We start from the raw sequence: 27,501 nt of genomic DNA, 5'->3' as shown, positions 1-27,501 counted from the left end.
CGGACCAGCCTGATCCAGTGGGAGAGGTCCCTGCCTATGGCAGGGGGGTTGGAACTAGATCATCTTTAAGGTCCCTTCCAACCCTGACAATTCCATGATTCTATGACTAACAGTAAAAAATATTTATATCTGATGTTATTCACTACTGGCATTCGTATTATGTAAATAACAGTTCTTTGTGGGTGCCTACAGCAGATTACCTAGATGTTGCTTCATCTTTTTTATTAGTGATATCAGTAACATTGTGTTTGTGTGCACACACGTGCATTTCTCTCTCATACACACAGAGGAAGCCTGTGGTGACATCCAAACTTGTGTTAGGCTCCCTAAGAGCCAGAGAAACTCTCACGGACCTTACAGTTAATAAAAGCAACAGAATGCAAAAGGCATAGGAATTGTGCTGCTCACAGGAAAAACAAAAAGACATGAGTATGTATGACCTACTTGATATAACCAGCACTCTTCCATACATCAGACCTTGCTTCCACTCAACATTTGATTTGGACAAGCACTAAACATGGGCAAGGTCTCCAAGAAATTCTGGAAGATTCTCAGAGGAAAAGGTACATCTTAGAAATGCACTGCTTCATCCTTGCAGGTCTACAGATATGGAGTTAAATGTTAGACCTTCTCCCTATTTCTGTTTCACATGGGAATGCTGAACCTACAGGAAGGCTAGGGAGGGACTTTCTACAAGAGTGCCCACTGGTAGGGTTAGAGGAAATGGATTTAAGTTAAAGGAGAATAGATTTAGATTGGATCTTAGGAAAAAAATCTTCAGTACAAGGGTGGCAAGACTCTGGAATAAATTGTCCAGAGAAGTTGTGGATGCTCCCTCCCTGGAGGTGTTCAAGGCCAGGTTGGACAGAGCCTTGAGTAGCCTGGTCTAGTTGAGAGGCGTCCCTGCCCATGACAGGGAGGTTGGATTAGATGATCTCTAAGGTCCCTTCCAGCCTAGGCCATTCTATGATTCTATGATTTTAAGAATTCTAAGAAGAAAAGGGTTGCTTTGAATTTGGTCTAATTAGTTAATTTAGGCAAAACATATCTATCCCTGCAAGGTGCTATTTCATACTATCAGTACTGCTGCTTCATAGATGCCTCAAAAAGAAGTCTTTTCCTTACCCAGCTTTTAAATTATGTCACGCGAATTGCTACATCTTTCAAATGACAAAGCTTTAAATGGCATTAGGAAAGTAATTCTAAGAATCTAACACAGAAAAATCACTGTGTTCTGTAAACTTATACTGCTATCAGCAGAGACACTTAAATAAACTGCAGGCTTTGAATCCATCTCTTCACATATCTTCTTTAATTCCTGTTGCTAACAATAGCAGTAAGAATAACCAAGGAAATCCAAGAAAGAAGACCACCTACACACAGGCTCTCCATTACTACAAGTTCCTGTTCACACGCTTAGATGGAAAGCAAAGGATGGTACCCAGCAGCAGGCTTTGACCAACAGTTTTGCATAAAACAGCTTTTTGCTAGAAATACAAAATGAAAAATGAACAGGTAACAAGTACTCCCCGTGACACACCAGCAGTACATATTCTATACTGTACTTTAAAATTAAAGGTCTCGTCTGAGAAAGACATTGTTGCCCACACTCGCTGCTTCCTACAGCCACAAGGGCTCCACTCTCACAAACGGTTCCAACACTGCACGCTGGCGCAAATTCAGCTCAGCCAACGTAATGCAGTCCTGGCTTCAGCTGCCCTCAATATTTTATCACAAAGTTTCGCTTGTGAACAGAGACTGCAATTATGTTTGGGGAAAAGGGAAAAAAAAAAAGGAAAAAAGTCTGTGATAGTTTGTTGGATGGTCACATAGCCCTTGGCACACAGCTAGTAATGTCATTTGCACGTGTCAGTCAGGAGGCATTCAAGGGTAGGTCTGCAGATACAAAGTTTAATAAATTAAACTATACCACCTGCCTTCTAAGGTATCTTGCTCCCACTTGAAAGCTCTCAGTCATAACCCTGTATGTTTATGTTTAAGGAACTGTTCAGAAAATTGACTCTATGAACAAATAACTCCTTCCACTATGACTAGTTCTGCTGTTTCCCTACGTTTTCTTTCAGCTTCCTTTGCTCCTTCTTAACCACCTCTCCTTTACTAGATGCATCACTCTTCACAGCTCCTTGATCATTTGAAATCACATCCTTCCAAAACCATCTCACTACTTATCTTCAACTCCTTTCAACAGTAATGTAGGCAAGCACAAGCACTCAGCCATCTACTGTACTTGCCAGAACTACCATTCTAGTCGTGGTGAAATATCTGCCTGTTTGGTCTTTCAAAGCTGTGACAGAGTAAAGCAGGATCATGTAAGTGTATTTTTAGGGTGCTCTGAACACATGCTGTTATCATAGTGTATCTCAACCCTGATCTGCAAATAGACTGGTGGAAAACATCACTAAGGCAGCTCTAGCGATCTCAGAGAACTCTGCACGGGCTCCAGCATTGCTTAGATATGTTTGGTTATGAGATTTCAGCCTTGCTGCTGAGATGGGGCCATTCAACAAGTCATACAAATACAGGCTGGAACCTGGCTGATTTGATGAGGTTACTTTTTGTTCCTCAACACTCCTCAAATAATAAATCAGGGAAACTAGGTCTAGTTCTGAATTACTCCTGAATAGCAAAGACAATCCAGCTCACTTGCCCTGTTGAGGTAAGATTTTTAAAACTGCACCCCCCCTCCCCCCCCAAAAAATCGGTTCATATACACAGAGATGACCCATGCAGCAGAAAACCACTATGTTAACATGACCCTTTAAAGAAAGAGGCATTTCAGAAGCAGCCATAACTATGGGATGAGTTTCGACAGCCATGCTGAATGGGCAGCTAAAGGAAAAACTCTTTCAATTTCCTGAAATTTGCCAGGAGGATCACATGGTCAGGACACAGAAGTTCATTTCAACAGCTAATTCCTGTTTCCACATGATTTCTTGTAGAGTTATTTCCAGCCTAACGGGAAAACCTCAACAACTTGCCCTGAAGGTCCAGACAAAGCCAGTCTAACACGCTAGGAGGTCCCAAGTGTGCATATCCATGTGTCTGCCCTTCCTGTCTGCCAGTTCCACCTTCCACTTTCCCCATCCTTTTTCTTCATTGTCTTGATTTTTCTGGTGTTTAACTCTGAACTTTTTACACAGCAGTTCCCTTCAACTCCTGCTGCTCAGATCAGCACTGGTTTAATAAGATCTGGATGCAGATTTAGTAGCTACATATTCCCTTGGAAGAATGTCAGTGCCTCTGAGCACAAGACAGGTGCCTGGGTTTCTCAAACGCACTGATAGGTGACTAGGCTTACATATAACATTGTTCAGGTTCACATAGCTGTCAGGTTTAGTATCAACTGTTGTTGGGTCTTCAAAAATAAAAATTAAAATTATTTCTAGCACATGAACATAAACTACTTGAAAATGTGTCTTTATAGCACTGTTCTACAACTCTTACTGGGCCAAAGAGACATCCTCATATGCACTTTTAGGCATATTACCACTGAATCTAGACCATCTTCTTGCATCTAGGAAATAACCTTTGACATAAAAACACAATGTTTCAAAGCAGGATATAAAGGCAAAATGTTATCTCATGCGGAAGAAAAAATTATTATAGTCAAATAAAAGACTTAAGTCAAAATGTTAATTTCATGCTTATTTCCTCCTACCCTCTCTGCTCTAAAGCCTCCCAAATGACTGAATTTAATCTCTGTTTACAGCACTGTAAATGATCCTGGCCAGGTTTTCCCCCACCGTTAGAATAGTTCTGCGGTTGTTCCACTCTGAGCCCTAAATTATTTGGCAAACTTCTCCACATTATATTCTAAAAGAAAATTGGCTCTGGGAGATATCAGTTTCTTGCCGCCCACCCCCAACAAGATGGAATGGAAATGCTTATTAAGAAGGAGTAGTGGGAAATAACATTCAGATGTATATAAAAGCGCTGCTGCCCCTGTTGCTGCCAAAAAATGCCCTGCTCTCATTCTGGAGTTAGGCAATTGAACAGCGGCTGCAAATCACAAAGCGCAGCCGGGACTGCAACCCCCAGTAATGGCACGCTACCAGCTCTCGGCCAAACGTGGAATATGGAAGACTTCTCACTTTTATCTCACTTTGCTTGCACCTGCACTACTTTCAGATGACAAGCTTCAGAAAAACAATTTCCAGTTCCTGATAAATGATGCTGGACGAGTCGCATGCATTAATCGGAGATACCAGCTGTTAATTTCCACTGTACAGCACTGGGAACAGAGATACATCATCTCCAAAAATTACTTTTGTTCTAGATTTCTCCCAACTGAACATATTCTAAAAAGATATTCTGATCAGGCAAAATTTAGGCAGGAAAGGGTGACAATTCTTGATAGATTTGTTGTTCTAAAAATCTAAATATCACCTTTACAGCCCCAGCACAAAGCAGGGAAGAGGCTTTGTGCTCCCCCTCCCGGCTTTGTGGTAAACTACGATTTTATTCACACAATATAAACATTGCCTAGAGCTGACGAAAAGCTGAGGATGTTTGAGAATTTATACAGAAGCTATATACACTTTAAAGGGTGGCCTATAGAAGCATAGTGTGCCAATGTCAGCAATTAGCCTTTCAGGATAAATATTCGTATGTCTCTAAAATCTCTCATGCACTTAGAAGTATGAGAAAAAGTACATTTTTTTAGCTACTGTTTTCTTTTGATTGCTTGGGGCTTTTTTTTAGTTTTGGTGGGGTTTTTTTTTGTTTTTTAAACGTAACTCGACTCAAAAAAACCCACAACCACCTCTTTAGGAAATTACTTGACTTTCTGTAAATATTTTCTATATCTGTTTAACTCCAAATGAGAAATGCAATATTGAAGAGTATTTCATTATAGGCAATATTTCCTGTTCATTTTTCTAAAATAAATCAAAATTTTAAATGTAGCCATCAAACCTAAAAGCAGAATTTTAGTCAACATTTAATACTGCATGTGCTCAAAGGATATAGGCAATTTTACCGTTCAGTAATAGGTCCCAATTCAGTAACATATCAAAATAATTGCACATACTGGGACACACGCTGCTACAGAACTGGAAAAAATGTTCTCTGTTATTTAGTGCTACAATGGCTTTAATAATAAAAACTGAAATAGGAAAGAAAGTAAATCATTTTATGTACCATCACAGTCTTAAATATCTACTCTCAAAAATTTAAATATTAGGATTCTTAAAAAAATAAAAACAATAAAAATTCCCATCCACTGCCTCTACTAAGAAAAATTAAATCTTTACCTTATCATACAGCATCCACCCAATGTACTTTAAGTAGCTATCATTTAAAAAAGCATCTGGGTATGTTTTCATCCAGCTGCTAATTTCTTCAATGCAAGCTGCTCTGATCTCAGGGATCACATCACTGTGAAATTATAAAATTGCAGTATTAATATGCTAAAAATACCAAATAAATATTGATTACATTATTTGCACTATTTTTATTTTCTGGAATTGCAGAAGCATGCATAATTCAAAATACTACAAGTACCTTCATATTGATGTTCTAAGTTAGCCTTCTGTCAACAGTTAGGCCACTTTTAGCTACAAATGTTTATGCAATAATTGTTTTCTAATTCTGGGTGGTATCTTCTCAACCACAAGTGCACTGCTCTATGGCCAGCAGGAAGAACTTAAGAAACATACTTAAGAGAGGTCCTTTGTAAGCCCAAATTCTTTAGAATAATTTAACTGCTATGCTTTCCTTGGCACCATCAGTGCCTCCGGGACGTTTAACTTGATCCTGGTATTGGGACAATCTGAGAAAGATTTTCTTGAGGATGCAGATACACACCACAGCCTCATTTTTATTCTTACCGGTAACGGTTTAGAAATGTCCCTTTGAAAATAGCATTCATCATGTTCTGTATCTCCAGATGCTTATGTTCATACTGAAATACAAAGAGAACTGAATGTTAATATTTGTCCCACACACATGAAAAATTTGCATCACTGTAGTTCAAACTGCTCGTGTTTACACATGGTACCAACATACAATGAGTGGTCTCTATCTACACTAGCAACTGACCTTTTTGTAGCTACGTCCTGATGAAAGGTTTACCAGATACCAACTGCTAACCTGGATAACAAGGTACTTGTTTGATATAGTGAGTCTTGATCTACCAATACACAGAAAGATAGGGCACAACTGTTACGCAATCTTCACACACGGGTCCAAATTCCCTTTTTATGCACTTAAACAGAGATTGAAGAAGTGCAAACACGGGAAATTTAAAAATGCACCTATTCCACAACGAATATGTATTTTAACCAAGTCCTGAAAATCTAGTTATGAACTTCTGAAAACTTAAGTCACTTAATAAAAACATTTTCTCTTCAACAGCATCAGGAAGGATGACAAGTTTGGGTCTTCCTCCTCAACACACACATTTTCTCTGTTTTTCCCAGGAGATCAGACTTACGACAATATTAGAAACCCTTGTCTCACTCAAACACTTCTTCCAAAAAAAAAGAAAGAGTTGTTTCTATAACAGAGAACTCCATGGACACCCAAAGCTCAGAACAGAGGTAATTGATTTTAATGTTAGGAAAGAAGGAGCTATGTTTGATATCCATACATCAAGTCATCTCTACCATCAAGCCAGAATTACTTCTTACAGTTACAGGCCTGTCTCTGGAGTTGCCAAGGAGCTGTCTGGCTCAGCACGGAAGAAATAACAAAAACTGAACAGCAAGAAAGATACAAATGATACGTGAACTCATGACCATTTTTACAATATGTTACTTATACAGAGATGACGGCTATCCCATGTGCTTTTTCATTCACTGCAATTCAGTTCAAGAACTAACATTTTGGCTTGCAATTTATACAAATATATGCAAAACTGCACTCCCACAACACCACAGCTACCGATGTCATTTCACATGTGCGCAATTGCACAAGTGTGTGCAACTGCACCCATAATGTGCATCATGTGAGTGACAGCCAGCTGAACACGAGCGAGCAGTGTGCCCAGGTGACCAAGAAGGCCAATGGCATCCTGGTCTGTATCAGCAAGTGTGGCCACTGGGACAAGGGAAGTGACCGTGTCCCTGTACTTGGCACTGGTGAGGCCACATCTTGAGTACTAGGATCAGTTTTGGGCCCCTCACTACAAGAAGGACATTGAGGTGCTGGAGCGTGTACAAAGAAGGGCAACAAAGCTGGTCAATGGTCTAGAGCGTAAGTCTTATGAGAAGCAGACGAGAGAACTGGGGTTGTTTAGCCTGAAGAAAAGGGGGCTGAGGGGAGACCTTATCATTCCCTTACAACTATCTGAAAGGAGGTCATAGAGAGATGGGGATCAGTCCATTCAACCAAGTAACAAGCAATAAGACAAGCGGAAATGGCCTCAAATTTTGCCAAGAGAAGTTTAGGTTGGATACGAGGAAGACTCTCTCTACTGAAACGGTTATCAACCATTCGAATGGTTTGCCCAGGACAGCAGTGAAGTCTTCAGCCCTGGAGGTATTTAAGAGTCGTATAGACATAGTGCTTAGGGATATCATTTAGTGGTGGACCTGTCAGTGTTAGGTTGCACTCGATGATCTTAAAGGTCTTTTCCAGTCTAGGCGATTCTGTGATTTTGTGTAAATCCATAGATAATTTGACAATTATGCCAATTTTAGAGAAGCAATTAGTAGGACAGACTTCACAAGTCAACAATCCACAGGGCAGTTAGTACCCTAGTAATTTTTGTATGACTTAATCTAATCAGTCACAACTGCTCTGCACCATGCATTAGATAAACATATAAACCTCAAAGAACTGCAGTGACCCAAAAGCAAGTGGTCAGCAATCTCCCCTTTTACATCTCGCACATTTCCCATACAAGACACCTGCCGAACCTCTTTCCTTTTTCTCTCCAGCTGGTCAAGTCTGTAACTGGTCCTCTTGCCACTTACCCTCTTCTTCTCCACCTCGTACAATCTTTGAGCATTGTGCTTGTTGACATCAAGGTTCAGATGTACGCTTATAACTGCTGTCAGAAGTTTCATTGCTAAAAAGGAAACAAGCCCAGCATATTTAGCTTAGCTCAGAGAGATGTAGCATAAATATATTCATCACTTTACCACAAAAAAGGACATGGTAAGCCAAAACCAATTTCTAGTCCAAAGTATGAACACTACTAGATTACTGTAATTAGTTTTAAAATACAGTGTTTATTTTAAAGGCAGACAATGATCAAAAAACCAAAATTTAGTGCTGTTAACAGTGATTTAAAACTGTCAGCCAGAGTTCTAGTCAGAGACGTAATTTACTGGGCAACTCTCTTAGTTTACCTAATTTTGATTTTTTTACAGATGAATCTGGAGTTGTGAAGTAGGTGATTTTCAGTAACAAAAAACCACTCACACAAACAAACGCAACAGCCCAACACCGAAACTGACTTATAAAAGGTTGGGAATCTTAATATTTCACTTCAATTTACAAAAAAAAATTTTCCTTTAAGCATCACTAGATGGTTTGCATAGATTTCATATTGGGGTTTTGAGCCTTCAAAGCAAACAGTGTACTTTGGAAAAAATTATACTTCGAGTACTCTTTGCATGGCAAAGTGGGGACTTATTGGCTTGGGCAGGGGAAAGTAATAGCTTTAGTATGACCTTGCTGCATGAAACAAAAACGTGTAACAAGCAATGGTACCACAAGAATAGCAGATCTCCAAATGGAGCTTTGTTAGATGAAGTACGTAATGCAATCTCCTTACGTTTATTAGTGGAGGGAGGAAAATAACAAAACAGAAAATCGACTGAAAAATCAGTTACTGAAAATAAAAATGAGAGCACAGCAGAATTCTAAAGTTAGTCACGTCAAGCATTAACGAAAATATTAGTTTAGATCTATCATATCTAAAGCATCCAATATCCATGGGAACAAACAATTTATATCACAGTAACATACATCAGGAGGAAGGCACTATCAATGCATAAGAGAAAAACTGCTCCAGTAAAGAGACTTTTTCAGGTTTTGAGCAGTTTTGTTTTTACACAAGTAAATAAAACTCACAATCTACAGCAACTCTGTCAGTTATTTTACCTGCCAGAGTACTTGTGTGTCTAAACGCTCTGACCATGGAGTCCGCTAAGCCTGTAAGCAGCGAGATGACAGCGTCCATCAAGTAGCTATCGTACAGGATGCTGCGCTGGCACTGTTGGACAAGAACTGCAATAAATTCACAGAAATTGGACTTGAACTTCTTCCAGTAGGGTCCTGTCCTGATCAGCGGGTAGTCTTCATTGTCCTGCACCAGAAAGAAAAGAGAGAACACACTAATTAGTTTTGTCCATGCATACCATTTATATCTCTCCCTCTGAACATCAGAGAGTTTTGCTGAGCGTCAGCTTCGCCTCAACCCCACACAACTTTTTTCACAACCTACACCTTCAGGAAATACCTACTTTATCACTGTAGCTTCCTCATCAATCTGAAAAGCAGCGCAAATACAGGAAGACATCTCACTTTTTAAGAGCATTTCTACTGTCCACGTTTATCATATCAGGATACTGTTTAGTGGTAACATGCACACTATAAATACATAGGCAGCACAATGGTCACACCACCTTAATTCAGGCACTCGACCTCGGATTCCCCTAGATTCCCTTCAGAACCAGTAGTGAGAAGCAACTCTGGTTCCAACAACCAAGTCAAAACATAGATTCTTCTAGAGAACTATTCAAATTCCTCAGCTGAGACTCCTGTTGTGACTCATATGGGAAATGTTTCTTTCTTTCATATACAATTTATGGAAAGAGAGGAAAGCCAAAGTGTCAACAAGGAGTTAAGATAAATTCCCCACAATATTGCAAGTGTTTTATGTGAAGAGGCATTACAGAAAAGCTGTTTCTGTTCTCCAAACATTCTTCCAACCAAATATTTATGTTTGCCACAGAACATTTTGATGAAAGAAGCTTTTGACCAAATCTGTCTGCCAAAACCTCTGTGGACGTACATGCGTATGCACAAATATATACACACGTGTGCATTCATGCACATGTCATGCGTGTAGAGCTTGCTGGAAGAGATGGGGAACGCTCTTGAACACCACTGCAACTTTACATACACCACCCTGTTCAAAACGCTGATATCCCAGTGCCCTAGTTTGAGCTAAATGAAACCAATTCTGTTCAGTGATTTTTAACTTTCTTGTTCAGAGATTTTTAACTTTCTAGTTCAGTCTCTTCTAAGAGGCTGCACTTTCTGAAGTCAGCAGCATGTTTTGCAGACAGTGTGTGCTACTGGCAGTGATAACACCTGATGTTTACAGTTACTGCCTGGGACTGGGATGCAGAAAGGCTCTTGCTGATACTTATTCCTGTAGCGACCAAGGCCACTGCTGGCTCGTGTGCCACGCTGGGGGTGCCCGGCATTAAGAGGGGTCACAAGGAAGTTAAAAGGTTGCACCTCTGGGGGGGTAATAGACAGGACAGGTGACTAACAAGAGTATTCCATTCCATATACATCATATTTAGTATAAATTGAGCAATCATGAGAGTCTCTTTCTCCTTCTGCAATGGCCGGCATACAGAGAGGACTCCGTCTGATCTCCTGCTTTTGATCCTGAGTTCCCGAATCCAGCTCCCTTTATCCAGGTCCCTTTATCCAGGTCCCTTTTTCCAGCTCCCACCGCTGCTGAGCCTGGGGCTTTGCCAGTGCTGCCTGCTCTTCAGCATCAGTGGGGACTGCTATCGGGGAGGGGGGAAGAAGTCAGGTTAGATATTGGGCTTATATATAGCTGTATATAATTCTTTATTTCTATCATTTCACTATTATTTCCACTACTGTTTCATTAAAGCTGTTTTAGTTTTCTCTTCTAACCTGTAAGTCTCTCTGCCTCATTCCCTTCTCCTTTCCATTTTGGGAGGAAGAAGGGGTTAGAGAGTGTCTGTCTGTATTTTAGTGGCCAGCCCAGCCCTAACCCATGATACCCAGAAACATGGTGGGATGTCTCACACAACTGGAGTGCCGCAGTCCGTGGCTACAAGAAGGGATAGACAAGGCAGGAGAGGTGGTAGGGTGGCCCTGTATGTTAGGGACAGTTACAAATATTTAGAAATTAATTATAGTGATGATTAGTTTGAATGTCTATGGGTCAAAATCAGGGGGAAGGTCAACAAGGCTGATATCATGGTGGGAGTCTCTTATAGACTACCCAATCAGGACAGAGGCAGATGAAACGTTCTACATAAGTAGCTGGGAGAAATCTCACGGTCGCTTGTGCTTATTCTTGTGGGGGACTTTAACTTCCCAAATGTCTGCTGGAAATACAACACAGCAGAGAGGGAACAGTCCCAGAGGTTTCTGGAGTGTGTCAAAGACAACTTCCTTATGTAGTTGGCAAGTGAACCTAGTAGGGAAGGTGCCCTACTGGGTCTGCTCTTTGTGAACAGGGGACTGGTGGGTGGTGTGACAGCTGGAAGCCATCTAGGGCACAGCGATCACGAAATGACTGAGTTTCCTGCTCTTAGAGAATTAAGGAGGAGGAGCAGCAGAACCACTACATTGGATTTCCAAAGGGTAGACTTTTTTAGGAGAGTGTTTGACAAAGTCCCTTGGGAGGCAGTCCTGAAGGGCACAGGAGTCCAGGAAGGCTGGACATTGTTCAGGAAGTCTTAAAGGCACAGGTGCAGGCCATCCCCACGTGCCATAAGACAAGTCAGTGGCAAAGAAGACTGGCCTGGATGAATAGGGAGCTTTGGCTGCAACTCAGGGCAAAAAAAAGAAGAGTTTACAGCTTGGAAGATGGAGTGCACCACACACAATGACTACAAAAATGCTGTGAGGCTATGCAGGAAAAAAAAAATAGAAAGTGAAAAGTGCAGCTAGAAACTAATCTGGCTTCTGCTGCAAAAGACAAGAAATATTTCTATAAATACATCATCTGCAAAAGAAGAGCCAGGGAGAGCCTCCATCCTCTATGAGATGCAGGAGGAAACATGGTGACTAAGAATGAAGAAAAGGCTGAGGTGCTTAATGTCACCTTTGCCTCAGTCTTTACTAATACAACAAGTTGTATTCTGGGAATCCAGCCCCCCAAGCTAGAAGACAAGAGACCAGGAGCAGAATGATTTCCCCTGCAATCCAGAAAGAGATGGTCAGTGACTTGCTGCATCACACAGACATACCCAAGTCTATGGGACTGGATGGAATCCACCCAAGGGTTCCAAGAGAGCTGGTGAAGGTGCTCATCAAGCCACTTTCCATCATTTTTCATCAGTCCTGGCTGGCCAGGGAGGTCCCAGCAGATTGGAAGTCAACCAGCGTGACATCCATCTACAAGAAGGGCTGGAAGGAGGATCTGTGAAACTACAGGCCTGTCAGTCTCACCTCGGTGCTGGGGAAGCTGATGGAACAGATCTTCCTGAGTATCATCACGCAGTAAGTCCAGGACAATCAGATGACCAGGCCCAGTCAGCATGGGTTTATGAAAGGCAGGTCCTGCTTGACTAACCTGATGTCCTTCTATAACACGGTCACTTGCGTAGTGAATAAGGGAAGGGCTGTGGATGTTGTCTATCTGAATTTCAGTAAAGCCTTTGACACTGTTTCCCACAGCATTCTCCTGGAGAAACTGGTTCCTCCTGGCTTGGATGGGCATACACTTTGCTGAGTAAAAAAAAATGGCTGGATGGTCTTGTCCAAAGAGTGGTGGTGAATGGACTTAAATCAAGTTGACAGACAGTCACAGCAGTGTCCCTCAGGGTTCAGTATTGGGTCCAATTCTGTTTAACATCTTTATTGATCGTCTGGGTGAGGGTATCAAGTGCACCCTCAATAAGTCTGCAGATTACACCAAGCTGGGTGGAAGTGTTGATCTGCTTGAAGGTAGGGAGGCTCTGCAGTGGGATCTAGACAGACTTGATCAAGAGGCCAAGGCAAATTACAGGAGTTTCAATAAAGCCAAATGCCAGGTCCTGCAGTTTGGTCACAACAACCCCCAGCAGTGCTACAGGCTGGGGAAGGAGTGCCTAGAGAGCTGCTCAGCAGAGAGGGACCTGGGAGTGCTGATTGATAGTCAGCTGAACAGGAGCCAGCAGTGTGCCCAGGTGGCCAACGGCATCCTGGCTTGTATCAGGAATGGTGTTGTCAGTAGAAGTAGGGAGGTGCTCATTCTCCTGTACTCAGCACTGATAAGGCTACATCTCAAGTACTGTGCTCAGTTTTGGACCCCTCACTGCAAGGACACTGAGGTGCTGGAGTATGTCCCGGGCAACAAAGCTGGTGAAGGGTCTAGAGCATAAGTCTTATAAGGAGCAGCTGAGAGAACTGGGGTTGTTTAGCCTGGAGAGAAGGAGGCTGAGGGGAGACCTTATCACTCACTACAACTACCTGAAGAGAGGTCACAGAGAGATGGGGATGGGTCTGTTCAGCCAAGTAATAAGTGAAAAGACAAGAGGAAATGGCCTCAAATTTTGCCAGGAGAAGTTTAGGTTGGATGTCAGGAAGAATTTCTCTACTGAAAGGGTTATCAGGCATTGGAATTGTTTGCCCAGGGCAGTGGTGGAGTTTCCAGCCCTGGAGGTATTTAAGAGTTTTGTAAACATAGTGCTTAAAGACATGGTTTAGTAACAGACCTGTCAGTGCCAGGTCTTTTCCAATCAATCAACTCTGATTCTGTCCCTTTGACACCAACAGCGAGAAACAGACTCTTCTAAACTGTGCGTTCATCCAAACCAGAGGCCTAAAACAGACCAGATGAAGCAGATCTCAGAAGTACATGATTATATCCATTCACTAACACACAGTTTAAGATGACTAGTTTCATGTATTTGCCTACAGTGGAAACAGTAAAAACAGCCACAGAAAACGTTATACTACAGTTGCAGAGAACCACAAGAGTCCTACCATGTCCACTGGCCAAGTAACTGTCAGGATCCAAGGATAGGCCACAAATTTCTTGTACTGCAACCCAGTTTCCTGTAATGCACGAAACAAAATTTTGAGCGCTTTTTGATGAAATGGCACAGTTTACATCATAACAACAAAAGCCTCACAAACCATGCATCACATTTAAAAGGCTATTAAAACTTAAGACTATTTTTATTAAAGGTGTCTCATACAATCCAAGATGTTAAAATCTAATTCCTTCTCATGTTGGTCTTTTTTATTTATAACCAGTGACATAAGAAAAACACACTTTTATATAAAACCTGAGTTTTCTTGCTAAAAGTAAGAGACAACTTAGTTTTAAAATTTATGAGCATTATATCTTGTATGTATTTGCTTATTATTAATTCTAAGTTATGGCTCCTCAGCTAGTCTAAGTAAATACCTCTAACATTCAGTAACTAGGCACTGTAAAATATCTAAACCCCAGAACACCACTCTTCAAATGACACAGAAACATTTCCAGCACTAGTGTGACTTGATTCAGAGATGTTTCCTCAACTCTGCAATTATTCCAAGACAAAAGGCATGAAATTTACAGTTTTTTATTAGTCTCAGTGACACAAGTACTTCTAGCCCCATCTGGCTATACAGTTATGCATCAAACTTAACTCTTCCATTACTAAACATTTCAGCAACAAAATGGGAGAGGGCAGGAAACCTACAAGAGAAAAAAAGAACTGCAAGAAATAAAACGCCACATACAGGAAGAAAAGCAGAACAGAGGAACAGGCTAGTTTAAAGAGGGGAAAAACAAAAGCAGTGGTCCTATAGACAAGCCTACCTCTCCATGAGAAATACCGTGGCCCACAAAGAGGAAATAAATGTTGCAATGACCACATTAAAGGCATTCTCTGTTTCCAACACCAGTATAAGTTTTCATAAAATCACAGAAAGACTGAAATTGAGAGGGACTCTTTGGGATCATCTAACCCAACCCCATCTGCTCAAGGAAGGTCAGTCAGAGCAGACTGCCAAGTGCTGTGTGTGACCGTTATCTCCTGCTCCCAACCCTTGCTAATGTGGTTAGCACAACTAACATCATTTTATGAGGCCAGCAGCCATTCTCTGTGACCAAGTAGAGATTTCTTCCCTTTCCCTCATTACCAGGCCCTGAAGGTCCTGTGAACCAAGCAGACAAACCAAACAGATTTCTTCTTCCCCTCCCTACTGGCCTCAAGATTTCCAGGCACCAGCCCAATTACTCCCTTCCTTACTGACCTTGAAGGCACCTGGCCAGCCTGGTGTTAGTCATGACTCCATCACAGAACAGAGAGGCATCACAATACTCAGAGCACTGTCCATAAAATCAAGTGATTGCAAGGTCAAAGTGGGGACAGCGAGACTCGTGACTCCTACTGTGGCAGGGACACTTCCACAGTCATCTACTTTCTCCAAGGACTCAGTAAGCGACCTGTATCTCTCACACAATTTTCATATCTACATGATGACTGTTACATTGATACAGCAAACCATGTACTGAGATTTGACCTGAACTGCAGACGGCCCAGGTGATGAGAAATTGTAAGTTAAACTGTATTACAAATTATGTATTATGCTACTATACTGATTCTGCTTGTAGAAATACTGTGCCATTCTAAACATAAATTCTGTGCTATACTAATCATAACATCCTGTTAAGAAAATAAAAGCTTTATTTGTAACTACAATTAGTGCTATCATCACTCTGCCAAGAATCCCTAAAAGAACCTGAATGTCCCCTCAGTGTCAGGGGACACTGTGCGCAGCCAGCTTTGAAATATCTTCACAGATGGACACTCCTCAACTTCTCAGGGCAACCTGTTCCACTCTTTGATCACCGTCACAGGGTTTTTTTTGTGTTCAGGTGAAACTTCACACACTTAATTTTGTGCCCATTGTCCAGATTTGCTTGCCTTTGCACTCACTGTCCTCCCACTGGGCACCACTGAGGAGAGTCTGGCTTCCTCTTCCTCATTCTCTCCCACTGGGCATTTTTACACACAGATGAGACCCCTCTGAGACACCTTCTTTCCCGACTGAACAGCCTCTCTTCATATGAAAGATCACTGGCATCTCTGTGGGCCTTTGCTGAACTCACTCCAGTAAATCCATCTCTCTCTTGTACTGGAAAGTCCAGAACTTGACTCAGCACTCCAGATGAGGTCTCACTAATATGAGTATAGAGGAAAGGACGACCTCGTATGACCTGCTGGCAATGCTCTGCCTAATGCAGCACAGGAGGTTGTTGGACCTCTTCACTGTGAGAGTGCATTGCTAGCTAATGTTCATCTTGTCATCCACAGGAACGCAGAGATCCTACTCTGCAGAGCTGCCTTCCAGTCAGTCAGCCCCCAGTAGCGGTGTATGGGGATAATTCTCCTCAGATTCATTTGGCTTCCTCTTGTAGACCTTCACAGGGTTTCCCCTCTGTCCAACTCTCCAGTCTGCAGAGATCCCTATGAACAGCAGAGAAACCACCTGGTCCTCCCAGTTTTGTACCATCTGCAAACTTGCTCTGCTCTATTGCCCAGGATGTTATTAAAGATGTTAAACAGTACTGGTCCAAGTATCAAACCCTGGGGTACATGACTAGTGACTAGCCTCCAACTGGACTTTGTGCCTGGTTGTTCAGCCTGTTTTCAGTCCACCTGTCTATGTAACTAACTCACTCTTCATCAGCTTATCCACGAGGATGCTACAAGAGACAGTGTTAAATCTTACTGAAGTCAAGATAACATTTGCTGCTCTCTCCTCATCCACCAAGCTAGTCGCTTCATTACAGTAGGCTATCAGGTTGGTTAAGCACAATTACCCCATTGTAAATTCACATTGACTACTGATGACCTTCTTGTCCTTCACATGTTTATTTCCAGAATTAGTTGCTTCATCAGCTTCCCAGGGATCAAGGTGAGGCTGACCAGCCCAAGTTCCTCAGATCCTCCCTCTTGCCCTTCTTGAAAACAGGAGTGACATTTGCTTTCCTTGAGTCCTCAGGAATCTCTCTCATTCGCTACAACCTTTCAAGTTAATCAAAAGGGGCCTCGCAATGACAACAGTCTGTCAGAAAATATGGTTTGATGTATGTTCAGGCTGTTTAAGCGTTCCCAACCCTGATCCTCCTACACACAGGGTCAGCAGTCTTTGCTCCACACTTTCCCTCTGGTGTCAGGGATCCCATATTCCTGAAAGCCAGTCTTACCAGTAAAGACAGAGGCAAAGAAGGCTTTGAGTATCTCAGGCTCTTCTTTGTCCTTTGTCACCAGGACCCCTGTCCCATTTCTCAGTGGACTCATGCTCCTCCTTTATCTGTTTTTCTCTTTTATATAGAATCTTTGCTTCTTGTCCTTCACATTTCTCGCCAGACTCAACTCTGCTAACATTTCCAGCTAACACGAGTAAGAATTTGAGGAGGAAGCATTGGTACATGGATATAGTGTTGCAATTAATTAATGGAACAGCAAAGCAACAGTTAAATCACCAAAATGATCAAGAATGAAGAACTAGTTTTCCAATTCCCTGAACATTATAAACTAGCAATATAAATCAAAAGGCAAGATGAAATACTCAAGCAGATATCCGGTAATATTCTCCACTCTCATTACTGCTTTCACTACTATTATCACCTGCTTTAAAAAAAACATTTTCATGCAAAAAGAAACATAAAGACATAACAACTCAAAAATAACAAACCCTTTGCTTTTGCTCTTACCATAGTTCTGCTTTAACATTGCCTAATAACTGCAATCAACATTAAAATGGTTGCTTCAGACATATTTTTTTCTATACTAATGCTGACTTTATACTAGTCATAATGTATCAAAAACAATTAGGGATACTGTCTTTAAAAATACTTAATTCAGTATAAATCACTATATGAGGGGTTTTTTAGAGTCAATTTATCTAAAAATAGGTAAAGAATTTCAGAATTTACTGGATTTAGAATTAAAGGAAAAATATAGAGATAAAGTGTATCTAATACAGGGATTATCACTTCCATCCATCAGTAGAATGCTCCACTAGAATAGCAGGTCAAAACAATGCCCCAAAAACAAGGCTACTTTATTTTCATAGTCAGAAGAATACTGCTTCTAAGTCAACTGTAGATCCTTCCTTTTTGCCTACCAGGACAGGTGAAAAGGTTAGAGAGCTGTAACATGTCCAGGCCAATGACAACAATAATCACTTCCTCATACCTTCTCGAGTGCCCACCCTATCATGAGTGCTACTCAAGGCTAATTTAGTTGGGAAAGAAGTACCAGATGACTAATTCATATGGCCAGACACATATCGGATCATTTCTGCCAAAAATTAGCCCAAGTGCTACTACACTTCTAAAATGAAGAAAATTATGTTGGCAAATTCACCTTCTGTGGGAATTTTCTACAGCGGCTGGTCTTTGAGAGATAGTCAATTAGGGTAAGGCTGATGGCTGCTGCATTAAAAATCAATTCAGAGGTGGCAAATACAGAAAACAAAGCACAAAAGCAACTGTGAAAGTGCTGCAGAAAATTTGATGTTGACATAACTAACCAAGGAGCAGTCAAACACAGAAACAATATTCTAAAGGATTTTTCTTCACAATCCTCAAGAAATGAGATATTCACTGTTGTTTTGACAACTACCTAAAAATCAGAAATGCATTTTTCTTTTTTTCATATGAAATAATAGTTATACTGACAATATAACTTTTTATAACAGAAGGAAAATATTCAAATAAAAATATTAAAGATATTTTTGAGCTAACTCATCACTAATCCAAATAGTATTTTTAAAAGAATCTATCAACTAAGTATCAAGAGAACCATTTACTTGCTGTTATGCCAGGTTATATTTCCTTCCAATAAAGTCACTATCAAAAGAACTCTTAAGAGAAAGCCACACTGCAGTTTAGTAGCCCTAATAAAACTGTGAAAATAAAAGTGACTTACAAAAACAAACAAACAAACAAACAAACCACAACTATCCTGCTGCTGCTAAAATGGGTCATTACAACACTAAATTTCACTTGTGAAAAAAAAAAAAACAATATTACATTCCTAAATTAAGGAAACGGGACAGAGCTTCTGATAAGTAGCAGGAGCTCTGTCCAGGTTGTCTTTTTAAGGTAGAGTCTATTGTTTAGCTAAAACAGGAACATAAAGTCAGAGCCGTCCCTACCTCATCAAAGGTCTCTGTCATTTTTCGCATGACATCCTCCTTGTGCAAACTCTGAAACATTTCCGCTGTTACCATGCCTAGAAAAGTAATATTTTAACAAGAAGAATTACCAACAACTGTATTATATTAATCAAGTCCAAAGCACAGTAAGAACTTTATTTTAAATTTAGAAACACCAAGAAATGGGGACTTTGGTTTATCCCTGGTTACATTGGAATGGGCACATAAACTGATTTACAGTAGAAAATACTGATGAAGCAATATTGAAGTTCACACTAGAGAAATCTGCCCTGTGTTGCCTGGCATGGCTGTTTTCTCTGTCCATTCATGTACTTCAAGGGTTTACAAAAATTTTGCCCACTGCCAGTCAAAGACTCCAAAACATTTCCCACAAGAGAAGAAGGCATGTTAGTTGAAGACCTGGAAAAAAAACTTGAAGTGGAAAAGGTACGTTCTAGCTACTTAAATACACTCAGAAATTTCAAACTAACAGAATAGCCTTCTTAAAATTCTTACTTGCCATCCTGAAGTATTTCGCTAGCAGACTCTCTCCAGGAGTCACTGTGTCTCAGTGTTTGCTACGAAACAGACAGCTTCGCAACCCTCTGGTAAAAATAACCACAATGAGGCAAGACATTGCTTTTCTAGCCATCAAAGCAAGGATGTTAACTTCCTAGTCATTTACTTTCCAACAAAGATACTAGCAAAACAAAAAATCCTAGGGAATTCCAAAACAAACAGTAACTGAAACACTGGATTTTAATTAGAACGGTCATTAAAACCATCTTCTCTATGAGGGGATTCTGCAAAGTGATGTGATGTGCCACTTCAGAAGCCTGGCCTTGCAAACCACGTTCAAACGCAACTCAGAGTTGGTATGCTCTAAACGTAGAGCCAAGGCAACATTCTTTACTATTAATCCTGTCCATCTGGAGTTTGTCTTAACCCAACAGTGCAGATTATAAGTACCTGATTTACTGGAAAGTAAAGTTACATTTTAGAAGGGACACTTCAGACCACTCTCACCCACAGACAACAGAAAGGGCTACTAAGAAGCTAAATTACCTTGACAGCCTGAGCACTGAATGAAGAAGTTGATCAGATCCAGAAGTGCCACATTTCTGTCTTGTTTATAAGCTTCAACCCAGTCATCTACCACAGACTGAAACAGATAAAAAGAAACTCATTAGTCAGGAGTTGAACACAGCATGCAGTACTGCTCTGAGGACATCCATAATAAAGACACAAACTAACATTGTTCCACCTTCATTAAATCATAAAAACCTAGAATGAACTCCACAACATTTAGCTCCATTTCTAATAGTACACACAAAGGACTCCTTCTGGGGCAAAATGAAGTCTTGAACTGCTCACTCACACGCTCTACTCCAGGCAATGTTGCCATTCACAGATGCTTTGCTCCTCGTTAACAGGGAAAATAGCCACAGCTTTAATAAATTTAATATACAAAAGCCAAAATATCATCTTCTGCCTGATTTCTTGCCAGCACTAAGGTAAGAGTTTCATGAAAAAAAAATGCAAAACCATACATTTAACCTCTGCCCCATCTAATAATTAACATTAAATTAATATTAGCAATTGTCCCTGGGAACTCTCTTCTTCTCTAGCATTTCATTTGTGCAAAAGGCCAAAACAGTTCATGTACAACGCTCAAGCTGAAAAGCAAATCCAAACCTTATTTTGAGGGCAGTACAGCCTGCAGCCTGGACGTGATGCAGGCCTGCTGGGACAAGCCATCTGGGCTTCAAGCCATCTGTAACGCCACATGGGTCTAATGAATGCCAGTAGCAGCAGCCTGGACTCAAGCTACCACCTTTCCCAGCCCTTCACATCACGCTTTACACAGCAGAAGCTGAGCTCTTCAGGGAACTCCACTGACATTACATAGAATTACAGAACTGTTGAGGCTGGAAAAGACCTCTGAGATCATCAAGTCCAGCCCACGACCCAACACCACCACATCAGCCAGACTAGGGCACTAAGTGCCACATCCAGCCTCTCCTTAAACACCTCCTGGGACAGTGACTCCACCACTTCCCCAGACAGTGCATTCCAGTGCCTGATCACAGTTGTAGCACAGCAAAAGTACATTGACTCAACATTGTGGGAAAACTAAGGTCTCGTATCCAAAAGATAAATGTAATTTTTGTGTGCACAAATGCCCACTTTGCTTACAGACACTAGGTATTGGAGACATATGTATAAACCGGTATAAAAATATTTGAGGCTTCAGATTTTCACCCCTCACACACATATACAAATGTATGCACACAGGCTGACAAAGTAGGGGGAGGTGGGCTCTCTCACACTGAAGAAAGTGGCTAACTATACAGATGATACAGAGAACTTGACAGTAATGCAAACTGCTGTCAAACTGCATTGGAGAGAGGTAAAAGAAAAATACCAAAAGACAAGCTTACAGAAAAAAAAAGGCCTGATTTTCAGAATCCTAAATGACTAAAATTTTCTACTGATGAACCTTCACTGTATTTTTGAAAACAGTTCTTTTCCATGTGTGAATACATTGCTTTGGGAAGACTAGTTTAGGTACACATATTTCCTTCCTCTTTTTAAATATGTGACAGCTACTTTTTCACTAATTTCTTGAAGATGTATTCTTATCAAGAACCATACTCTTAACAGCTTTCCAGTCAAACACATTTCTTCCCCACCTATGCCAAAATAGAACACAATTTCAAGTCTCAAGAGTACAAATAACTGAAGTGACCACTCTTTATCCATCTTCCCTCCACCAACTCCTATCACGATTCAGAGCTAGAGATACCTGCATGGCCTGCTTCCCCATGCTAACCACTTCAAACAACGTAACTGCCTCAACCACTTCTCCATTCTGCAGCTGGCTCACTCTTCTGCTACTGGAAGAATTTCTCCTTATGTTTTCACACTGTTCTCGGACCTTCCGTTTCTCTCTCTGAAAGGAGGCAAGCAAAGAAAGTACGTGAGAAAAGACAGCACGTAACAGCCATTCGCAGATACACGAACTACCCCCTAATAAAAAGTTTATTTTACTCTCATTGTAATGATTTCCCCAGGGGGTAACTTTTAAGCTTCAAGGACGCTGATAAAAGCTTATCAAACATGACCATAGGAGAAGGGGATGAAAGAGAGGATTTACTTCTTTGATTTTTTTATCAACAGCAAGCCGTAAGCACAGGAAAGTACAACAGGAAAGAAGCCTCTGAACAGTCGGGTACTGCTCAGAAGGTATTTTTCAGTGGCAGCTTTAATTTCTGAAGAATACACAGCAAGAATGGAAGCTCTTCTACACTTTTTCACTCCCACAAAAGATAAACATAAAACCTGCATCTTAAAAAACACAATGCACAGCTAAGGAAAAACACACACTGAAATGACTGTTCAAAAGCCAGCACTGAGGCTTTGATGGAAATAGAATTTGGGGGTCAAGCTGTATCCAGTGACTAGATTTTTAGATGTACTGTACTGTGACTGTGTTATGCAATACTTGATTTTGTAACAATTGAGTGAGACAGAAAATAAATACGATTCAAAAAAAAAAAAAATCAACTTACCGGTGTTTTCAGGTTGCCATTTCTCACACAGCTGCTGTTCTGCACAGCAGACTCAGGCACAGTCTCATCATGGACAGCATTCCCTCTGAAGCATAACAAACATGTTGAAGAGGTTAGCAGTGAGAACACAGAACTACATACTTCAGTACAAACAAAAGAAGAAAATAAAAACATATATATGGATTTTTATATTTTTAATGAATTGTTTGGAAGTTATGTCATTTTGTTACTAAAATCCAAACAGCTAACTTTACGAAGTACAACAGAAATCTGGGGCCTTTTCCAAACTATTGAGTTTCCTGTAAGATATGCAGAAAATTATAAAACTAGCAGGACTATCAAAGATATCAAGGAATTAGAAAGTAAGTAAACAAAATAGAAAGCTGATGTTGACTTAAGGCAGCCTTTGCTGACTTAAGAGCTTTGCACCACGAAGCAGTAACACAAGTATGCATTCACTTTGTGGGTACCCTAAACAAAACAAGGTAATAACATTTTATGGGTGTACAATTTAAAATGAGAGGAAGAAGCCGGTTTATAAAACATGCTGAAGAAAAAAAGACATTTGCAGGTCATTGCTAATATGATGGAGGAAGAATTTGATAAATAAAGATGCACCTTCTGGAAGATCTGAAGCCATACATTTATCTGCAATGAAATCATGCCACTTTTCATCGTTCCCAATGCTAACAATATGCTTTGTCAGAGGTCATGTATGAGCAGACGAGCTGGATCCCACTTGTGCAGCAGGTCCAGTACTGGTAGCTGGCTGTTATGGCCTCCTTTTAAACTATGGTGGCCAGGACGTGAAGCCAGTTGAGTTGTTGACTATAAGAAGGCATAAAAAGAAAGTAAGTATAAGGAATGTACAGTTACTTTAGGTTTTGTGAAGACTGCTGCAGTAAGAAAGTGTACTAACACAACTGACCATTTTACAAAGAAAAAAAACCAACAGTGTATTACACTGTCAGATATAGTCAACTCTCTGATATCTGGCGTTAGAGAACCCAGATGGAGAATTAACAGTGCTGTGGAGGCAGAGCCAGCTTGACCCCAGCTCAGTGCATCAATACCAGATGAGCACTGCTGTTGTTGCTGTTCTTCCCAAGACTGCTTCAGTCAGACATTGCCTCCATAAAGCAAATCCTGAGGTTGAATAGCATTAACTGCAGGACCACGGTCCTGATCTTTTTTCATTTCATTTTCACATCTCTGTTTATTTGTTAATCTACCAGGACATTTCACTATAAGCAACGTAGAATTAGGCTTCCAAAGACTCCTATAAAAATTTTATATAAACACAAAACTCTATGAAAATATATCACATTTCTAAATACAATTTTGCAAATGCTCAACTTCCCTACAGAGAAAAGTCCCAGGAAAGTCAAGTTCAATGAGCGTCTTATGATAGAAAAGTCCAAAATGTGCCACAGCGTTCACAGATGGAAGTCAAGAAAATAATTCAGGATGAAACAATCTTTACATCAGTTGTCTGGACTTCTGCATGTGATCGAAAAGAGAATAATGAACTACAGTTCACAACTGAGTCAGCACACTACAAGCAAGAGTTTGCAGAATTTTTCAAATGTTTTCTTTCTTCAATTTTTAATTGCGCACCACAGAGATTAAGTATCTCAAGCAACACCAGAGAATTCCTAGTTGAGAAGGACAAGCAGCAAGAAATAGCAGTATGTACCACTTTTCTGACGTCAGTTAGCTCTTCCCAGATTCTTCTACAGAGCACAAATAAATAAAAAGAATCCAAACATGTTTGTCAAGGAGCAGAATATAACATTGGGACTGAACTAACATGTCCTTACTCGCTGTGTTTCACTAGAACTACAGCTCAGACGCCAGGTAGCATGTGTTACCTGTTTCTGCATTATACTTTAACACAACGCCCAGCATGCTCTCAAACAATTTTCCTGAATTGTTTACATGTACTACTTAGCAACTACTCCATCCTGAAATGAAAATAAATGCACTCCATTTGATTATAGCAACTATAATCGACTCCACCTTGAATTTAAATATTTAAATAACAAAAAAAAAAGTCAGAACTGCTGCAGGACAGTTCAGTCAACTACGTGTCTGATCATGAACACTTTTAATACTCTGTCCAGAATACACTTCTTTGAAGCTTAATTCACACAGTCTCTTTCCAAAGCACACCCTGAGGGATACAGACTGTATCGAATGGCCCTGTGCTATTTACTTTGCACCTGTAGCAAAAAAGGCTCAGCAAAGTAAGTGAATGCCTGGTATATGGATCAGCGTGCTTAGCAAAATTTGCAAGAACAAGAAGACCATCGATCTACAAGTTGTGCTTCCTCCTATTAGGCTAACAAGTCCAAATAAAAGCATCTCTGTAATGAAATCAGTTAGAGCAACTTTCACACACACTGGGCATCTATCTTAAATGCTCAATAAATGTAACTAAGCATTAAATACTACCACTAAAAAGCCATTTAGTTGCTGAATTGTTTTGGTTATTGCCGCACCACAGCACATAGCGATGCCACAGGAAACGGTGCTACAACAGGCAACCCACACAAAAGCACCTGCTTTTTTTTTTTTTTGGATTTGTTTAAACCCAGATGCTATCAATATCCATGTTTATCCTCTCTCTCTTTTCACCTTTTTTTTTTTCCTTTTTTTTTTCTTTTAATACTGATGTTTCCAGTAGGATTACTCATAAGGCAGACACTTAAACATCTGCAGGAACTAGACCAGAATCTAAAAACTGAACTCCACGAATCGATTTAGAAAGGAACTTAGATATTTTAATGAAGTTTTTATTTGCACGAGCAAGTTTCTGTTGAAGAAACTGTAAAAATAATTAAGACATCCTCTTATCTTCTTAAGCAAAGTAGGAACCACTTTATCTAGTTGAGGATGATGTGATCACTCCTGCAGCAATCCTTATACATAACTTCATTTAACATCTCTTCAATTGTATGAATGCAACAGTAGGTTTGATAAGTTTTGAATTAATTTTTTTTTGGTCCCCTCTGTTAGTCCACACCATACTGACCATTTTTGCATACCCAAATGCACTATTTACTTTGTTTCCATCAGCAATCAGTAAGAAACCATAGGTAGATTTCCATTTCTAGCTCATCCTAATTTTCAGCTTTATACTCTGTTACATACAGCTCACAGACTGATTTTTCCCTTGCATCCCTGCCACGGAACAGTCCTTTCACTAGCACTTGAAGTATTACTGATGAGATAAAAAAAACCTTGAAGTAGGAGGGAAACAAAGTCCTTCATCTAATCCTCGCGCATAATTCTGTTGTGAGAATTTCTGAATTCCATTTTCTTATCTTAATAAACATTTGGACTAGATTTAGTGCCTCACACTTAAAAAGTAAGCTACCTCTTTAACAAAGAGATAACATATTCCTTCAGCTGTGTAAAAAGAACAATTAATGTAGGTAATTGGAAGAATCCTACCACTAGATTTTTAAAATTACAGATTTCAATACAACTGCTTCATCTTTTACAACTAACGTAAGAAATTCAGCTAAAAAATTGCCAGGTGACTTTCTGCCACTTCTCAAACTAAGAGGCTGACTTCAGATGAAACATACTGGAAAGGACATACGGGAAGCTATATTAATTGTCATCACAAACTACAAGGAATACATATCTCACCTTTCATTAGCGTTTAGTGAAGAAAAAGACCTAGAGCAAATTTGCTCAGGTGACAGGATCAACAAAGGCTGGGCTCCAAAGAGTCCAAAGCATGCAACACTGGACACCTAAGAAGCTTGTCCTGAACAGAACGAAATTTTCTGTTCAGTGATTTTGCTTCTCAGCTCAGTCTATTCTGAGAGGCTGCACTTTCTGAAGTTATTTTTATGCAGACAGTGTCTGGTACTAGAAGCGAAAATGCCTGATGTTTATAGTTACTACTGGGGACTGGGATGCAGAAAAGCTCTTGTTTCTACTTGCTCCTACAGAAACCAAGGTCACTGCTACCTCTTGCGTGCCACGTTAAGAGTGCCATAAGTACAAGGGTCATAAGTAAAAAAAGTCACACTTGCAGGGAGAAGCAGAAAGGACAAGTAAACCAAACCTGACAAATAAAATATTTCATACGTGTCATATTCAGTATAAATCTCAGGGATCACAATGGTCAAGAACTGTGAATACGCCCTTTTTTTATTTTTCAGAGTAGCTTCATCTGCACTGTAGTGAATAAGGCACATAAAGGCTTGTAAGGCCAAGATCCCTGTCAATCGGCATAAAACACTAACTTAGGAAGATGCTAAAAACATATTAAAAAGAATAAAATGGAGACCTTAGTAATGAGACATAGTACATAGCAAATACTTTTTTTCCCTCCCATCCAAAATCACATATTGTAGACTACTCCACTATCTATCTGCAGGGCACAAATTCAAGAGAAAGCACCTAATTTACCAAAAAATTTCAGAGGTAACCTGTGGCAGGTCTTACTTTTGGCTGGGAAGGTTCCTGGCGGCGTTGGGCTCGGCTATCATTTCTGCTTCATTATTTCACCGGCACAGCCAGCAAGCTAACACGAACGGCACTGCTCTGGAGGGGGCCTCACCCACATCGGTACCGTTAAAAGCTCAGTGGAGCTCTGGCTCTCACGGGCGAAACACCAGCCAAAAAACTGTCAAGGAAAGGAAACGAGTTAATTCTAGGCAGCTCCCTTAAAACCGAGCCTGACGGTCAAGTCGCAGAGGGGGAAGCAGTGTCGAGAAATTAACTCCGAGCGAGGGGTCCGGAGGCGGCACGGCTGCACCTGACCAGGCAGCGCCTACAAAGCCGCCGGCCCTCAGGGGAGGCCAACCGGGGCCGTGCGGCCCGTTCACCCTTCTCCCCCCACACCACGGGC

The 27,501-nt window shown here is 40.6% G+C and overlaps 1 protein-coding gene across 1 annotated transcript in view; it reads right to left on the bottom strand.

The window, feature by feature from the left end:
* LOC104273505 (cohesin subunit SA-2-like) overlaps positions 1 to 27,139 on the bottom strand; it is a gene marked incomplete at its 3' end in the record, with an annotated part of 63,184 nt that extends 36,045 nt beyond the window's left edge. The window contains exons 1-10 of the mRNA XM_009868853.1: positions 27,096 to 27,139; positions 22,632 to 22,716; positions 21,866 to 22,012; positions 20,125 to 20,221; positions 19,060 to 19,136; positions 13,879 to 13,950; positions 9,073 to 9,277; positions 7,881 to 8,032; positions 5,850 to 5,923; positions 5,274 to 5,397 (exon numbers count right to left, since the gene is read on the bottom strand). Coding sequence (XP_009867155.1) covers positions 5,274 to 5,397; positions 5,850 to 5,923; positions 7,881 to 8,032; positions 9,073 to 9,277; positions 13,879 to 13,950; positions 19,060 to 19,136; positions 20,125 to 20,221; positions 21,866 to 22,012; positions 22,632 to 22,716; positions 27,096 to 27,139 — 1,077 coding nt within the window. The remainder of the gene's footprint in view (positions 1 to 5,273; positions 5,398 to 5,849; positions 5,924 to 7,880; positions 8,033 to 9,072; positions 9,278 to 13,878; positions 13,951 to 19,059; positions 19,137 to 20,124; positions 20,222 to 21,865; positions 22,013 to 22,631; positions 22,717 to 27,095) is intronic.
* Between the last annotated feature and the right edge of the window lie 362 nt (positions 27,140 to 27,501).

The sequence above is a fragment of the Apaloderma vittatum genome, unplaced genomic scaffold (genome assembly GCF_000703405.1).
Source record: "Apaloderma vittatum isolate BGI_N311 unplaced genomic scaffold, ASM70340v1 scaffold20404, whole genome shotgun sequence".
NCBI classification, from domain to species: Eukaryota; Metazoa; Chordata; class Aves; order Trogoniformes; family Trogonidae; genus Apaloderma; species Apaloderma vittatum.
This window is presented reverse-complemented; position numbering and strand designations above follow the sequence as displayed.